The sequence below is a fragment of the Etheostoma spectabile genome, chromosome 21 (genome assembly GCF_008692095.1).
Source record: "Etheostoma spectabile isolate EspeVRDwgs_2016 chromosome 21, UIUC_Espe_1.0, whole genome shotgun sequence".
NCBI lineage: Eukaryota > Metazoa > Chordata > Actinopteri > Perciformes > Percidae > Etheostoma > Etheostoma spectabile.
Genome location: NC_045753.1, coordinates 10,314,567 through 10,331,734, shown reverse-complemented (window position 1 = coordinate 10,331,734; position 17,168 = coordinate 10,314,567). Strand labels below are relative to the sequence as shown.

At 41.8% G+C, this 17,168-nt stretch overlaps 4 protein-coding genes across 7 annotated transcripts in view; 2 read left to right on the top strand and 2 right to left on the bottom strand.

The window, feature by feature from the left end:
• LOC116671578 (endonuclease domain-containing 1 protein) overlaps nucleotides 1-946 on the top strand; it is a 4,305-nt gene extending 3,359 nt beyond the window's left edge. Inside the window, exon 2 of the mRNA XM_032502932.1 lies at nucleotides 1-946. This exon is cut by the window's left edge and continues 1,647 nt beyond it. The gene's annotated coding sequence lies outside the window, so the exon portion shown is untranslated.
• Nucleotides 392-1,932, bottom strand: LOC116671580 (uncharacterized). The gene is made up of 3 exons (XM_032502933.1): nucleotides 1,659-1,932; nucleotides 1,440-1,560; nucleotides 392-963 (listed from the first exon to the last, which is right to left on the bottom strand). Exons 1-3 carry the CDS (start codon nucleotides 1,819-1,821, stop codon nucleotides 510-512), a joined length of 738 nt encoding a protein of 245 aa, XP_032358824.1. The 5' UTR covers nucleotides 1,822-1,932; the 3' UTR covers nucleotides 392-509.
• Nucleotides 1,933-2,535: 603 nt separating this feature from the next.
• On the bottom strand, nucleotides 2,536-5,234 carry LOC116671577 (DELTA-stichotoxin-Hmg2b). 3 transcript variants are annotated; one of them, XM_032502930.1, is made up of 3 exons: nucleotides 5,122-5,234; nucleotides 4,629-4,766; nucleotides 2,536-3,112 (listed from the first exon to the last, which is right to left on the bottom strand). In XM_032502930.1, the coding sequence occupies exons 2-3, from the start codon at nucleotides 4,730-4,732 to the stop codon at nucleotides 2,683-2,685; spliced, it is 534 nt and encodes a 177-aa protein (XP_032358821.1). In that variant the 5' UTR covers nucleotides 4,733-4,766; nucleotides 5,122-5,234; the 3' UTR covers nucleotides 2,536-2,682. The 3 variants fall into 3 exon arrangements, with proteins under 3 accessions (XP_032358821.1, XP_032358820.1, XP_032358822.1); XM_032502929.1 differs by having other exon boundaries at nucleotides 4,629-4,753; nucleotides 5,122-5,223; XM_032502931.1 differs by having other exon boundaries at nucleotides 4,629-4,784; nucleotides 5,122-5,185.
• A 4,986-nt stretch (nucleotides 5,235-10,220) lies between these two features.
• LOC116671705 (tissue-type plasminogen activator) overlaps nucleotides 10,221-17,168 on the top strand; it is an 8,863-nt gene continuing 1,915 nt past the window's right edge. Inside the window, exons 1-8 of one of the 2 annotated variants that reach the window (XM_032503101.1) lie at nucleotides 10,221-10,360; nucleotides 10,444-10,546; nucleotides 11,751-11,913; nucleotides 12,884-12,981; nucleotides 13,071-13,118; nucleotides 14,543-14,741; nucleotides 16,385-16,536; nucleotides 16,908-17,048. In XM_032503101.1, coding sequence (XP_032358992.1) covers nucleotides 10,304-10,360; nucleotides 10,444-10,546; nucleotides 11,751-11,913; nucleotides 12,884-12,981; nucleotides 13,071-13,118; nucleotides 14,543-14,741; nucleotides 16,385-16,536; nucleotides 16,908-17,048 — 961 coding nt within the window. In that variant the 5' untranslated portion in view covers nucleotides 10,221-10,303. Of the gene's footprint in view, nucleotides 10,361-10,443; nucleotides 10,547-11,578; nucleotides 11,683-11,750; nucleotides 11,914-12,883; nucleotides 12,982-13,070; nucleotides 13,119-14,542; nucleotides 14,742-16,384; nucleotides 16,537-16,907; nucleotides 17,049-17,168 lie in introns of those variants that run through there. The other variant, XM_032503102.1, reaches the window with a different exon arrangement.

The following is a 17,168-nucleotide window of genomic DNA, read 5'->3' as shown; positions in this document are numbered from 1 at the left end:
GAAGCAGCTTCTGCTGACTGCAAACACCACCTGGAGGGATTTTATCTTTACTGATTTCGTTTGTAATTCAGAGCAACACCGACCTCATAATATTGGAAATTGATTCATTTTTTTATCTTACTATTAATTACACTATGTCAGTAATCTTTGAAAATAATATTTGAAACCACACTTTAATCTATGTTGTATCACATTAATCTTCACAAAGCGCTGCTGCTGATTGACTATGTGTAAAATAAATAGTATGTGTGCTTTAAATAAAAGAGACACAGGTAATAAATCGCAGGGATGACTCATTTAGACAAAGACTTGTTACTCGTTCCACCAGTTGGACCCGACTGGTCTGCAGCTTTGCCAAGACTTGTTTTTATAATGATCACTAAGACACAAGTTTTCTCATATCAGACTGGGTTTATTGCATGATGATGGATGGTACAGTGCACAAAAAGATAAACACTACATGCATGGGTGTCAACCTGGATCATTCACTCATTAAATGACTCCCTGGCTCAGTGGGACTGTTGCTGCATCATTGGGGTGAAGAGTTTGTCCCACAGCTCCAGCTTCAGCACGGCCTTGCCCATCGGGGACATGGTGGCCTTGAGGTCCAAGGTCTTGCCCTCAAACGTGAGACACGAGCCCCGGGCCTCCTGCCTCACGAAGCCGGTCTGCTCTTTGTTGTAATACATCTCTTTGTACAGAGCCTCGTTGCACTCCTTGTCCACGTTGTAGATTGCCAAGCCCATCCAGTTCTTGTACATGTTGTAGTCGTAGGGCACGGAGAACATGATGGCAAGTCTCTCTTTGGCGCTGTTGCTGCTCCTCTCAAACAGGTCGTAGGTCAGGACCCCCACAGCCCCGCTGGCTTTGGCGCTGGTCTTGCTGAAGTTGCACAGCTCGGTTTTCAACGGGCGCACGGTGGGCTGGGGCGGGCTCAGGCAGCAGCCACTTTCTAGGAAAACCCTTTTTTTTTCAAGAAATAAGAGCAGAAACTAAAAATGAATCACTACACTTGTGATGACAAAAGTTAAACCTTATTTCATCCATGCAGAGAAAATGGACATGCAATATATTTACAACAATACTCTGCTTTGCAACAGAGCTGCGCTATATATCATTTATTTAAATTTTTTTATTGTTATTTTGATGTCAACTTGGCCAATAAACACAATGCAAAAGGCTTTGACATATCACAAAAGAGATGAAAGAGAATATCAGTGTAATTGTCATTCTTCTTCTTAGTGTTACTTTGAATTCAGTGTTGAATTTATTCATAAAAGAATGTATTATTAAGTTATTTTTTTAAGTGTTACAGAACACAGACAGCAGTGGAAATCATTTATCAAAAGTAAAACTGTTATCGCGGTATTCAACGAGGTTATTGCATGTTTTCCCCATGTCGTGCTGGCCTACTTTGCACTTTTAACTCTTGCACTTACTTGGGTTCCACCAGGCAGTAGTTATTGGTGAGGTTGGTGATCTCAATGGTGACATTTCTACGGCTTTTGAGGTTGGCAGTCAACTCCTCCGCTGATTCACTCATGTTGGTGCTGGTAGAAGCTGCGACAGAGCACAATCACATTCTATCACATGTATACTGCTGTTATAATCAAACATCTGTCAGTACACCTCCAAATACAGGAATACAGCTGGCTTACCTGTCCGGATCACAGGTGTGCTGCTCGCTCGGCTGATGCCAGATTGGAAACGCTGAGTTCTCTCTTTGGAATCATTCTTGTTGGGGAATGTATGAAACCCCACCCTAAAAACTGTCTCCACCCACAGCCCACACCTACTCACCCTTGCCCTGTCCAGAGGCATGCACACCAAGGCGTGCAGACAGGGTGTAGCCAACAAAAGCACCTTTATTCTGACTTTTTGTTTTTATGTTTTTTTTTTGCCAAGCTACAAGCCGGTTTGTTCAGCTTCTCCGTGACAACGCCTCATTGCTCAGTGTCTCCTAATGCACCACACCTTCTATCACTGGTGCCCTGGGGTCTGCATGACAAACATGCAGTACCACTGCATTTTATCTTGCACGGCACCTGGATTCTCATTTGATCATATATCACACTTCTACCCCTGTTTTGGCTGACCCTGTACGTAGTTCTGTCAGATTCTCCTCCAGACTGTGGAACCATCGGCGAACATGTCTGTATATTAGCCACTGAACATTGTGGAAGGCTTTGTTTTTGTATTTTTGTATGTTTTTATTGTGATATGGATACCCTTGGGTCTGAAATAAAGTTTATATATTCCAGCTGACCGAACCAATCAGCATCCGGTTAATAGCTACAGCCTGCTATGGGCGTGGTTTAAGTGGACAGGATAGGCAGATGGTTGGGCAGTCCCCAATGTCCTAATTTCCCCAACCTTTACATCTGCACAGTCTGACTGTGTTCATTGACATATTTGTACTCCAAGTGAAGTCTAATTCATTCATCGATGAAATATAAATGAGATATCAAACCCTTCATTTACTTTAACCCGTTGTGTTGACTGTGTGTGATGATTCAAATTAAAGACACAACAAAATCCTTTGCAGTACATTGTTTTTTATTTATTTAAAGCACCCATATGTGACATGAATGACAGACATTGTATATAGGTTTTCCAGAACATCTGCGTCAACTGTGCTCATCGTACTATGTGTTCCACACCAATGCACTCCTAACCAACATCTCATCTGCCCATCTTGTCATACAGTTCCAGTTTGATCATGGCCTTGCCCTCGTTGGACATGCAGGCCCTCACGTCCACCATCTTCCCCTTGAACGTCACCCCGGAGCCGTTGGCCTCCTGGCGCACAAAGTTGGTGAAATCCTTTCCCTTGTACATGTGCTCGTACAGCTTGTTGTCGCAAGCTCGGGTGTGCTCAAACGTGCCCACGCCCAGCCAGTTCTTGTAGAAGTTGTAGTCGAACGGCACCGAGAACATGATGGCGACCAGCTCGCTGCAGCTGCGGTTGCGCATGTCGAACATCTCGTAGGTCAGGACGCCGACGGCGCCCGACGCCGTGTTGTCGTCCTTGGTGAAAGAGCACACCTCGGTGATGGTGGTGCGCACGGTCGGCTGGGGGGGGTTGAAGACGAAGCCGCTTTCCATGTGCACCCTGGGTGGGGGTAGAGGAGGGAACATGCAGTTATGAGTGGGGGTCGATTTAGAGTCTTTATTCAAGCTGTAATTCCATTTAAGAGCCCCTATAATCCTTTTTTTTAATTCATTTTTGTAAGGTATTTTCCTGCCTTAAAGTGTATTATATAGTTTTTAGTGTATGTAATTGATGTAATAGAAGTATAGAAAAAACACATTTCACTCCAAATTGATCCTTTTCTCCCACAGCACGTTTTCTCAGCAGCCTGAAAACGGCTTTCTGCAGCAGTAGGCAGTATGAGAAACATAATGGTTTTTTTGAACATCAAAGCATGTTAAACCATTTGAGTAGACCCCCCAGGAGGACAAATGTGATGCTGAAAAGGAGCATAATAGGGGCTCTTTAATTAATTGCATGATTTTCCATAGTTATCTTGTGAGTAATTGCAACTGAATTGCACATTTGTTATCTCTTTAAGTTTTTTATCGACATGCTCTGCTCGAGGGGGTTGGTTTCTGCTGTCCAGCGTTACCGCTTCCCGATTTCCCAAACTTTAACAATGCGTTACTTTTGACAGCCCTCAATAGTAAACATACATTGTGCTATCAAATGTGCAAAAAACTCCATTACAATTAAAAGTCCTTCATCAAAGTCCTACTACACTAAAAGTCAGAAGGGACAAATGTGCTTTAAGTATTGAGTAATATTTATTTCATGTAGTTTTTGATCCAGTTGTTTCCAACATAAGGATCGAGCCCCTCCAAAGGGTCTCCAGATGACTCTCAGGGGATGTGAAATTACTAATGATAGAGGAAAGAAGAAAAAGAAGCTTCTGCTGCACAAATCTCTCTTCATTTGGGGATTTTTTTTTTCTTGGTTCACTCACAAAAGATGAAATAATTTCATCATCCATCAAAGCAGCTTTGAAAAGAATAGAAAACGTTTATTGTCATTATACACAAGCGCAGTACTTGTGCAACGAGGTTGAAGCAACCGCTTTACAGTGTCAACACGAAATACAAAAGTGTAATAATATGTATAAAATGTAAGTAGTGCAGAAGAAGAAAAAAGAGAGGGGGAACATGGTGCACGGTTCCTGAGAGCAACTATATACATATAGTAAGAAAGATAAAGGGTTCGTATACACATTATGCAAAATAATATAGTTATTGATGTATCAAAAGTCCTGAGTATTAAATATTGCACAGTAATGAAATGGTTAAGTATTAAATAATAAATAAATATTGCACTGTAATGAAGTATTACAGCATTCCAGTGTCCTTTCAGGTATTATATATAGTGTAGTACTTTGTCTTTTCCCTCAGAGGACACTCGGTCTCATACTCTGTCTCATACTCTGTCTCACACTCGGTCTCACACTCGGTCCCACACTTAGTCTCACACTTAGTCTCACACTCTGTCTCACACTCTGTCTCACACTTAGTCTCACACTTAGTCTCACACTCGGTCTCACACTTAGTCTCACACTTAGTCTCACACTTCGTCTCACACTCGGTCCCACAGCGAGTCTTACTTTGGGTTGACGAGGCAGTAGACGGAGCTGATGTTGGTGATCTCTATGGTGCAGTTGCGGTTGGTGGGGATGGTGACGGAGTGGGCCTCTGCAGTCGCGGGCATGGTGCTGGCGGGTGGAGGCGGCTGAATGACAGACCTCAAGAAAGAAACAGAGCTGTGAACAACAGACGCTGAATATAAAATCAGGTAGAATGATTTGTCTGGACCTGTTTTATTTTACTTTCTGAAATTCTTTATTGGGAATAACGTTTTCAGGGGTCCCCAACAACATATTAGTACAATACTAACGTATTTAAACCGGCTAACAGGCGTGCAATCGATCATTTTAAACACACATTATGACACGAAAATGAAGTACAATGCCTCCAAGGCACCAAACATTACACCACATGCACATTTCATCTCATCTCTACACATAAGGGATCTATCCTCAGCAGGATAACAAATGGTCTAGAATATATGCATAATTATGTCAAAGTAAATGTACTCACTTTTCTTTATGTCACACACACAGGATGGCAGAGAGTCCTCTGAAAACAGGTCGGAGTTTGGGTTGGAGACAAGTCCGGAGTCCCGCCCTCCCAGGTGCAGACACACCTCACACACACACGGAGGGTGTGTCTGTGCTCTCATGCCATGTCAGTTATGTGTGTTAGTTTCAACTTTTCAGTGTGTGTGGAGTTTTATTCTTATGTTTATTCAAGAGTGCATTCTTTCAATGGGAGAGCTTTTTCATTGATTTTACATTTAGATGTTGTAATAATTTCCCTCAAAACCTCTCAGTCTAAATGTAAAATCAACGAGAAAGGCATTCAAATTTAAATAATGCGCTTTTCAATAAGTGTGTGTGTGTGTGTGTGTGTGTGTGTGTGTGTGTGTGTGTGTGTGCGTGCATTTAACACACACAGACCACTGCAGCCACAACACTGCTGACAATAGCTGCAAAGATGAATCAAATAGTTGTAAATTATTACATCAATGAATATCTTCTAGTTTCTTCTCTCCTCTGTGACGGTGAACTAAATATCTTCGAGTTGTGGACAAAACAAGACATTTGAGGACGTCATCTTGGGCTTTTTGGGAAACACTGATCCACATTTTTCCCCATTTTTTTGACATTTTAGAGCCCAGAAAATAATCTACAGATTAATCACCAATGAAAATAATCAGTAGTTGCAGCCTTCCTCTCATGGGAGTTAAACTTACTATTGATCACTTTGGCACAAGATGGAAAACAGGCGTACGCTGGGTGAGCCCTTAGTGACTGTTGCCGGGTGAAAAACCTGAATATCTGGAAAGATTTAAAAAGTAAAGAGTAGGAGCCACACCTGTCAGACAGTCGATCATCTGGCAACGATGACTCATTTTAGATTAAGCTTCTCGAACTGGTCCATATAAAAGACCACATTTAGTCGGCGGTTAGGCGGTGGTTTGTAATTAGTTCCCTAAATGTTGTGTTGTCTGAACACAAAAGGTGTTGAACTAGTACCTGTAGCAACAGACGTCTCATTGTCTTTCCTGCTTCATGTTGGAGAAACCTGTTCCAGCGTGCACTGATAGATAGTATTAGAGTTAGTATTAGAGTTAGTATTAGAGTATTAGAGCAAGTTACCATGGATTTATTTAATTTAATTTACCTTTAATTTACCAGGAACATTCCCATTGAGTTTTACAATCTGTAAGAGCCAGGTGTAGTGTAGGTGTAGTTCTTTTAAATCAAGGCTGAAGACCTTTCTTTTTGATGTTGCCTTTCTCTAAATGGTTGTTATTACTGTAACTTTTTTTCTTGTGTTTTATCTGTTTTTAACTGATTTTGTGTAAAGCACTTTGAATTGCCCTGTTGCTGAAATGGGCTCTACAAATAAAGCTGCCTTGCCTTGGTTGAGGTCTGGGGAGGACTCCCAACAATCCCTGGAGGATAATTTGATATTAGATTAAACATGGAAGTCAGTTTGGAAGCTCTCAGCTACATGAGATGAAAGTAGGAAGACTAGACGTGAAGTTCAGTTTCTGGCTCCTTCAGGGTCAACGTGTCCCAAACCACTTTGTGGACATGTTTAATCAACGTGCACAAAACATCCTGAAGGATCATAGTCATCATCTGTTAGGCTTATCATCTTTACCCCATTAGCTCCATCTTGTGGTCAAATCCAAACAGCCAGGGAAGATTACTATGTTATTTTATAATATGTATATTAACATAACATTAATATGCTTTTATGCATTTATTAATAAAGTCTTTTCTAGCATTGAATCAGTTTTATGATGTAGTATAATAACCTAGGGACCTGTAGTGTGACAGCAGTCTTCTTCTTCTTCTAAATATACTATATGAGGTGAAAAACCGGACGTGTGTGGATTTCAGGACGCAAAAGTGCCGCTAGGAGACACAATTAAACTTCACAAAACATTTTCTAGTAATTTATGGAAAGCTGAAGAGTTGAAAATCTTAAGCATTGAACAGGGAAGCATTTTGGAAAAAAAATGAATCACACGTCACATCTTTGCTTTTTGTTTTTTTTACAATTATTTTTTGGGCTTTTCCGCCTTTCTTTGATGGACAGCTAGGTGAGAAAAGGGAGGGGGAGGGGCAAGACATGCAGGAAATCATCACAGGTCGCATTTGAAGCCTGGACCTCTGCATGGAGGCATAAACCTCAAAGTAAATGTGCGCCCGCTCTACCACTGAACCAACCCGGCCACTTAACCACATCTTTATCTGAATCTTGTTTTGGGGTGGGAGGTGACGTACGTTTACATTTTAGCATTTACATTTACTACCCGTTTCTACTGATACAAAGCTTAATGCTTATCCTTTTAAAGTACAAATGTTGAGGTACTTGTACTTTACTTTCTTTTCATGCCAATTTCTACTTCTACTCCTCTACATTTCAGAGAGTAATATTGTACTTTAACTCCACTACATTCATCTGACAGCTTTAGTTACTTTACATATCAAGATTTTTGAACACAACACATGAAGTTTATAACATATGATATTTAATTATAGATTAAACTCATAGACTGCATATTTATTAATATAATAATACTAATGAATATTTACAGTCTATGATTAAACTACCCCACAATATAACGGCCTACAAGTCCAGCTGAACTGTGTTTTCCAGTTGCTAAAAGGTGAGGATTTTTTCAGAGTACTTTTCATTTTTATACTTTAAGTACATATTCCTGATACTGCTTACATACTTTTATTTAAGTAACAATACAAGATTATCTATTTAATAACCCCAAACCAACTGTAACATGTTGACATGATGATGCCAGAGGCGCTGCCCCACGCTGAGCTGATCTGCTGATCCCACATCTTCTTTAAATGTGTTAAATCAGCGTTTCCTAGTTACTTTGTATATTAATGTTTTTGAACACAACACATGAAATTTATAAAATATGGTAATTAATTATAGATTAAACTAAACAAACAATATAACGGCCTACAAGTCCAGCTGAACGGTTTTTTTTCCAGTTGCTAAAATGTGAGGATTTTTCGACATTGAGTACTTTTAATACTTTAAAGGTGCCCTGCACCACGTATCTCATGACTTTGTGGTAATGTCTGATGTCCTACCAGTGAGACATTTTTGCAAATGTTTCATACAAAATGAATGCTCTCTGTCCACTGCAACGCCACGGCTTTTCATTAATGATGATGATGATGATGATGATGATGCCAGAGGCGCTGCCCCATGCTGAGCTGATCAGCTGATCCCACATCTTCTTTAAACGTGTTAAATCAGCGTTTTCTATGTGCTGCCTGTATCTGCTGAGCTCTGCCCGCCGAGCCCAGTGGAGACGGGGGGCCGAGCACCAGAGGGCGCCCTCACCTCTGTAGTCGATGCGTCCGTCTCCATCAGAGTCCACAGCCTGGACCAGGGCCTCCGCCTCCTCATCGGAGAGGGGGGCGGACGGGGGGGCAGCCGGGACTGTCGACAGAATGTACCTGTGATCAGGTAGAAGGAGGAACTATCACTGGTGGAATGTAACTCAGTACATTTACTCTAGTACTGCACTTAAATGTGGAGGTACTTGTACTTTACTTGAGTCTTTTCTTTTCCTGCCACTTTCTACTTCTACTCTGCTACATCTCAGAGAGAAATATTCTACTTTTTACTCCACTACTTTCATCTGACAGCTTTGGTTACTAGTTACTTTACACATTATGATTTTTTTAATACAAAACATGTTAATAAAATCTGTTTTATTATAGATTAAACTACCCAACAATACGTAGGGTTTGATTTTGACCCATTTTTTAAGCTTTCAATCTGTTTTTAACACTTTTAATGCTATTTTTGACCCTTTGGACCCTTTTCAGTAAAGGTCCAAAGGGATTTGGGCTTTTTTGCTCTCTTGCTAATAAAAAGTTTGCTTTCTCTTTATAATAGGTTTGTTTTATCTTCATAATCTACATTTTCCAGGATTGTTCAGGTGCTCTTTTCGACCGGATGCCCATCTCCTTCCTCTTCCTTTGTGTTGGCGCTCTAACATGTGGCTGATTTCTGAGGACTATGGGTACCTGGTCCTCAGGTCTCTGCAGGGTAAATCCAACAGCTAGCTGACTTTCTGTCCAATCTAGGACTATGGTTACCTGGTCCTCAGGTCTCTGCAGGGTAATCCAGACAGCTAGCTAGACTATCTGTCCAATCTGAGGACTATGGGTACCTGGTCCTCAGATCTCTGCAGGGTAAATCCAGACAGCTAGCTAGACATCTGTCCAATCTAGGACTATGGTTACCTGGTCCTCAGGTCTCTGCAGGTAAATCCAGACAGCTAGCTAGACTATCTGTCCAATCTGAGGCTATGGTTACCTGGTCCTCAGATCTCTGCAGGGTAAATCCAGACAGCTAGCTAGACTATCTGTCCAATCTGAGGACTATGGGTACCTGGTCCTCAGATCTCTGCAGGGTAAATCCAGACAGCTAGCTAGACCATCTGTCCAATCTGAGGACTATGGGTACCTGGTCCTCAGATCTCTGCAGGGTAAATCCAGACAGCTAGCTAGACCATCTGTCCAATCTGAGGTTTCTGTTGCACGACTAAAACTACTTTTGAACGTACACATGTTCCACAAAAACAAGTTCCTTCCTGAGGCTGTTTAGCAGCGGCACCAGGGCTCTGTCCGACACTTAGCCCCGCCCAAGACGATTGTGATTGGTTTAAAGAAATGCCAATAAACCAGAGCACGTTTTTCTTCCACTCTGGAATATTGTGTGGACTAGCCAGACCCTCCTCCGCAGCGCTGTGGAGGAAGGTCTGGCAATGCGAGACTAATTACTAAATTATGTCATTATGCTGCAGGAGGCCTTGTATGGGTTTATTATTATTATTATTAAATTATTAAACAGCTGCATGTCTAATCTGACAACACATATCAACATACCAGGGTTACACATATTCTTTCTGGGTATTACTACAGCTCTTAGTCATCCACCTCGCCCCGCAAGCTGCTATTTCCTCACACCAAATAAAGTGGGCCAGCCTGTAAGAGCCAATCCAGACTCTCCCCCCCCCCCCCCCCCCCCCCCCCCCCCCCCCCCCCCCCTCCCTTCACACAGCAGAGAAAACAGAGAAACCCCAGCGGAGGTTCCCAAACAGCCGTCTGCAGGCGCACCCAGTCTGTTGTGACTTCAGTCTGAGCAGCGACGCAACACAACGATGAAGAACGTTGGGGTTTTAATCTGCACCCTGGCAGCCATGGCAACGACTGAAGCAGTACGGACCTTTGTTTTTGACTTTTTATTGACATGTTGCATTTGTGTTGGTGAGAACTTCTCAGACTTTTTTTGTACTTTTAGGGTTTATTGAGAGAGAAAAGAAGACATAGATTCCCTGCTCTCTCTTTCTCCCTCTCCTCTTCGTCCTCTTCGTCTTCGTACTCTTCCTCCTTTGAAAGTTCAGGTAAGAGACTCTAGATCCGTCTGGTCCTGGGCATGAACCCGAGGGTGTGTTGAAGTGTGTCATTACTTTGGTTGTACACATAGACGTAATTCACAGGGGGGGTGGGGGTTAGAATCCCCCCAGTAATCAAAACTGGGCTTTTTTAAGTTTTTGCCCCATTTTCAACTTTCTTTTGCGTTTTTCTGAGTTTTTGTCGACTTTTTCATGAGTTTTTTGGACAATTGTTGACGTTTTTGTCACTTATTCCAAGTATTTTTTGGCAAATCATTTGGAGTTTTTTGTCTCCTTTTCAGAGGTTTTAAAAGAAGAAAAATCAATTTTTTTGGACCCCCTCTTTTTTCCAAAGTCTTGAAGGCTAATTCCAGTTGATTTCAACATGTAGCTCTGTTGTTTTTTAAATGTGCAGTGCTGTCAGTAGCGAGACAAATGAAACCAATCGGTGTTGTCTACACCGAGTTTTCCTCCTGCTAACGTTAGCACCCAACAGGCTTAAACAGGGCAAGTTTTAATCCTGTTTTTAGCCTCTAAACATGTTCAAAATGTCATTACCGGTGTCTAGCCATGTGCAGTGATTCATTCTGAGTGAACACAGGGAATCTGACTGCAGTAGATGTGACAGAAAAGCATAAATGTTGTGTTAATTTTTTTTTTTCCAGTGAAGTCCACACTAGTCAAAACACGCCTTTCTGTCACATCTACAGCAGTCAAATTCACTGTGTTCACTCGGAAGGAATCACCGCACATGGCTGGGCACCGGTAATGACATTTTAAATATGTTTAGAGGCTAAAACAGTGTAGACAGCACCGATTGGTTTCATTTGTCTCGCTACTGACAGCACTACAAATTTAAAACAACAACAGAGAAACATGTTGAAATTGACCGGAAGTTTTTGTCACTTTTTCCGGCATTTGTTGACCTTTAACGTTTTTGTTGCTTTTTTTGTAAATACGGGACCTCCCTAGATATTTGGAGATAGTTGGAGATATCTCCGTCCTCCATGTTGAAACCAAAGTTAGCCCTTGGTTGGACAGGAGGGATCTGGGGTGACGGAGCCGCTCCGTTACGTCCTTGACTTCTGGTGAACACATGATCTGTTTGTATGCTGATAGTTTCGGGAGGAGACACTGTGAAACAGGTAAAAGACACAAAAGAAACAAATTGCATTTGTCTTTTTTCACATTTTTAATTCAAATCCCCCTGCAGTTCCTCCAGTGGAAGGATCTGACTGCTACGAGGGCCTGGGACTGTACTACAGGGGTACGGAGTCAAGGTCAGAGAGTGGACGAAGATGTAGGGAGTGGGATGCAGACACCAGGGAGAGGTTCATGTCCTCGGATGTCCTTTCAGGGAGACACAACTACTGCAGGTACACTGCCATGAGCCCTTTTTATGAAAAAAGAGTCAAAAATCTCTGATTCCAGCTTGTTAAATGTGACTATTTTCCAGTTTCTTCTCTCCTCTGAGACAGTAAACTGAATATCTTTGAGTTGTGGACAAAACGAGACATTTGAGGATCTTGGGCTTTTTGGGAAACGCTGATCCACATTTATCGCCATTTTCTGACATTTTAGAGACCAAACAACTAATCCATTATTCCATTAAAGGTGCCCTGCCAAATAAAACCGGTTTTACTTGCATTTGGTGAAATATGTTAGGTCCATAGGTGTTGTGCCAATCACAACAGCTGGTCAGCCTGACGTCATGTTGCCTGAGCCCAGTTGCGCTGGGTGAAGGATACTGATACCCAGGCTCTCATTGGCCAGCTATTAGCCAATCAGATTCAAGCAGCTTAGCTCATTGAATATTAATGAGAGCTGTCCCAAATGGAGCTGAGTCTTCCTGCAGGCTTTCTATGCCACGCTAGAATGGCTTGAAACAAGAACAAAAAAATGTAACAGGGTCCATAATAATAGTTTTAGTTGCAGCCCTAATTCGAAATAAAACAAAAACCACGTGGCCGGCTGTCGCTCAGGTGATGGAAACTGAAGCAAAAGAGCTTATAGATATTAACTGAAGTTAAAGTTTTGCCTCTGAGCTTTAACTTAAAGGTGTTGGCATCCACTTCAGGACTTTTAGCCCCAAAAAATGTCTATCCTATTTATTTCTCTTAACAATATATTAATTATTAAATGTGCAACATTTAAAGTTTTTATTTGGAAACTGTGTTCATATAGGCCTCCATGGCTCATATTAAGGAGCAGATTGAGACAGATTTCCATCATTTACAGACTCCTGCGTGTTGTTTTCTCGTCACATCCAGTGCTGTGCTGGAGTACAGAGTTAACATCTTGAATCTCACACGTTTTGTAGATTTATGGATTTGATGTGTTTTTCAGGAATCCCAACTACAAACGGCGTCCGTGGTGTTATGTGTGGAAGTATCAGCAGCTGGTGTGGGAGTATTGTGCTATTCCCCGTTGTGGCTTGGAGTTGTGTAAGTGCATTTCCACTCTTTAAAGTCTTCTAATAAAAACTCAGCCAAGCTGTGTTTTTCATCTGTGCCAATCCCTTTTGACCGTGTAGTTCCAGCGCTGACCTTGCCCCCGCCCGCACCCACTGAGCCACAGCCAGGTAACTCCCCCTCCTTACTGAACTGCGTTCATTTTGTTTTTTAATTTATTAACACATTTAAAAAATTGAGAAGTAAGGACTGAAGAGGCCCTAAAGGGTAGCTGCTGTTTTTTTTTCACCCTGGAACCTATGTTCCTATGTTTTTGTGTCTAAGTGACTGATGAACAACAATCTTAGATGAGATCTCTGCAGTTGGCAGACGAGAAACAAGCTACAATGTAAGTTAATTAGCCAATTGTCCAGCTTGTATATACCTTAACAAAGGGCTTGTTTTACCACTGAAAGGCTCTGATTATTAAGACCTGTTTAACCAGAAACTGCTCTGAAGTTGCTATCACTAAACCACCAGACTCCATTTAAAAAGACAATACTTTTAGCGTGTACAGAGCCAACATATTTTCACATGTAAATCAGTAAACTATGTGTTTATTTCAACCACAACTAGAGTTATGATGGTTGGAAAAGTGGAAAGACGACCCAAAACGAGTTTTAATAGGTTTTTATTTTATTTCTGCCGGCTTTGAGTGAAGTGTATTTTACGATCCTAAAATTACTGTTTATTTACATGGAGTCTGGTGGGTTAAGCGAAAGCAATTTGCAATGTTTTATGTTCAAAAAAAGGATCTTACTCTTTAACAGAAAGGTCGACCATCTGAGAAATCCTTTCCATATTGTTGTCAGACACTTTGAATATCAATCGGAGTCTGTCAATAGCAAAACAAGCGCTTTGAAGGTAAATACAAGCTGGACATTTGCCCCATTAACTTACATTGTAGCCTGTTTCTCTCGCTTAATACTGGACCAATGTCAAAGATTGTTGTTCCCATCAGTCACTTGGACACAAAAACATAGGAGAATAGGGTCCAGGTTGAAAAAAACGTCAGTTAAGGAGACAAGAACCATGTGTAGAATAAGGATGAAATTGATGATTGTATGCAAATATGTCATGAAAAGAAGGATGAAGGGTTCTTTTAAAGGAAATATGACTAAATAAACCAATATGGCGATGGTTCACTTGATAAACACTAAAAAGAAGAAATAAAAGGTATTAGGTAACTGTATTAGGCTGGTAACTAGCATATTTTAGATTAATCTGTCGATTATTTTCCCGATTAAGGGATTTGTTTGGTCTTTAAAATGTCAAAAAGTGGTGAAGAATGTGGATCCGTGTTTCCAAGAGCCCAAGATGGCGTCCTCAAATGTCTTGTCTTGTCAAAAAAACAAGCTGAGATCAGAGTATTCTTTACATTTTTTCATATAAAAGGACTCCGATAAATCGATTATTGAAATAGTTGGTGATAGTTTTAATAGTTGGCAACTAATCGATTAAATCAATCGTTGCGGCTCTAAACTGTGTCACATTTTCATATTTTTCCTCCTCAACTGATTTGAACGTTGTGCCCCCCCCACCCTGACCGCCCCAGCTGCAGAGTCAACGTGTGGCCAGCGCTCCAGGAGGAAGCAGATGAAGATCGTGGGTGGGACAGTTGCCACTGTGGAATCCCACCCGTGGGTTGCTGCCATATTTTGGCACAGCAGATCCAAGGAGAAGGTGTTCCGTTGCGGAGGAAGTCTGATCTCAGCCTGCTGGGTCCTCACCGCTGCCCACTGCTTCCCCGACGGGTAGGAGGTCACATCACTTACTGTAACTCTGTAACCACAGCAGGTTACAGTCATTCAGGTTCATTTGTTTAGCCCATGTTGAAAAATCACAACAATTATACATTTAAGAGACATAAAAAAAAAAAAGGATAAGCGAAGGAAACCCAGAAAACACGTGAGGGGCTCGGCATGTTGGGTTCCCTACAATTATTCAACAATACATGACATGAAGAGAAAAATTAAGATAACACATAGTCTATGAAAAATGGACAGAAGAAAGGGACAATCAAACGAGGAGAAAAAACTAAGTGTGGAGAGAGATAGAAAACCAAAAATAATCATAAAAGAAACAAGAAACATGTCAGGCTTTTGATACAGTGAAATATTATTCCCAGATGTTTTAAATGATAAAGAGAAAGTTTCTGTCGACTGGGAGGGAAAGATTTCATATCTTAAGACCTCTGTAAATGATGCTACATTGCTGCAGGTGGGATAATTGGGAAATTGATTGTTAGAGGTTAAGAGAAAGTTGTCTCGTATTGGTAGACCTTCTTCCACAGCGTTGTGGAGGAAGGTCTAGCTGGTCACAATAGCATTCTGGGATGGGAGAAAAACATGCTCTGGTTTATTGGCATTTCTTTAAACCAATCATCTTGGGGACCAAACGGAGCAACTTTGAATTAGCCTGGGGAGGAACTTGTTTTGGTGGAACATGTATATTTTTCAAAGGTTGTTTTAGTTTGCGTGCACCAGAAAACTCAGATAGGACACAGATAGTCCTAGCTAGCTGTCTGGATTTACCCTGCAGAGATCTGAGGCCCAGGTACCATAGTCCTCAATTGGACAGATAGTCTAGCTAGCTGTCTGGATTTACCCCTGCAGAGATCGAGGTACCGTTACCCATAGTCCTCAGATTGGACAGATAGTCAGCTATCTGTCTTGATTTACCCTGCGAAGAATGAGGACCAGGTAACCATAGTCCTCAGATTGGACAGATAGTCTAGCTACTGTCGGATTTACCCTCACGAGACCTGAGGCAGGTACCCATAGTCCTCAGATGGACAGATAGTCTACTAGCTGTCTGGATTTACCCTGCAGAGATCTGAGGACCATAACCATAGTCTCAGATTGGACAGATAGTCTAGCTAGCTGTCTGGATTTACCCTGCAGAGATCTGAGGACCAGGTAACCATAGTCCTCAGTATTGGACATAGTCTAGCTAGCTGTCTGGATTTACCCTGCAGAGATCTAGGACAGGTCACCATAGTCCTCAGATGTGGAACAGATAGTCTAGCTAGCTGTCTGGATTTACCTCTGCGGATGATCGGAGGACCAGGTAACCAGAATCCCTCAGAATCACCAGCAGGTTATAGCGCAGGCACAAAGTGCAGAGTGAAGGAGATGGCGTCCGGCCGAAAAGAGCACCTGAACAATCCTGGAAAATGTAGATTATGAAGATAAAACAAACTTTTTATGAAGATAAACCAAACTTTTATTGGAGAGAGAGCAAAAAGCCCAAATTGAAATTGCAGCTTCATTGAGTGTCTGATTTACGTTCTAAATGAGGGAAATCCTGTGAAATGTCCAGCTCCAATGGAGCAATCCCATTAGTGGAGAAGGTGACAGCAGGTTGACTGGAGTTTGTTTGTGATTTCGTATTTCAGCTCCCATGTCAAACATCATAACTTCTCCGTCATCCTGGGGAAAAATGTGAGGAACGAGACCGACCTCGCTGTGGAGCAAAGCTTCCGTGTGGAGGAAATCGTCCTCCATGACGGCTTCGACAACAGCGGTGGGGACTTCAACAACGACATTGGTATGAGCACATCTTCAGATGCTCCGGTGTAAATGACGTGATGTACGCCAGGCACAGTTCTTTGTAGAGATGTTCCGATACCGCCTCCAAGGCTGGGATCGCTATCTGCGAGTACTGGAGTTTATGCACCGATGAATATACTGTACCATGTGATTTAACCCTAAAGAAAATCTACTTTAAAAGTAGTTTATTTATGTCATTTTTCTGTTATGACAAACTGGATAATAAAAGAAAGTTCTGTGGCGTTCATTGTTTCACAAAAGTCAGTGCTCGGTATTTGCCGATATGTAAGTTCAGGTGTCGGAATAGGTATCAAGATGAAATAAATGTTATTGGACCATCTTTTTAATTCTGTGATAATTGTGTTGCAGCTCTGCTGAAGCTGAAGGCCAAACATGGGAAGTGTGCAGAGGAGAGCGATTCGGTGAGGAGCGTCTGTCTGCCGCCGCCTCAGCAGACCCTCCAGCCTGGAGTCAGCTGTGAGATCGCCGGCTATGGGAAAGAGCAACAGGGTGAGGATGACATCATGACATCATGACATCATGACATCATGACTTCACGTAAACATGCACGGCAACTGTCTTAAAGGTCCCATGACATGGTGCTCTTTGGATGCTTTTATAAAGATCTTA

Coding starts and splice junctions, on each gene's coding strand:
- LOC116671580 (XM_032502933.1), bottom strand. CDS start 1,821: ATGCCTCTGGACAGGGCAAGGGTGAGTAGGTGTGGGCTGTGGGTGGAG. Junction 1,561..1,658: donor CACACCTGTGATCCGGACAG/GTAAGCCAGCTG, acceptor GCTCTGTCGCAG/CTTCTACCAGCACCAACATG. Junction 964..1,439: donor TACTGCCTGGTGGAACCCAA/GTAAGTGCAAGA, acceptor TGAAAAAAAAAG/GGTTTTCCTAGAAAGTGGCT.
- LOC116671577 (XM_032502930.1), bottom strand. CDS start 4,732: ATGCCCGCGACTGCAGAGGCCCACTCCGTCACCATCCCCACCAACCGC. Junction 3,113..4,628: donor TACTGCCTCGTCAACCCAAA/GTAAGACTCGCT, acceptor ACCCCCACCCAG/GGTGCACATGGAAAGCGGCT.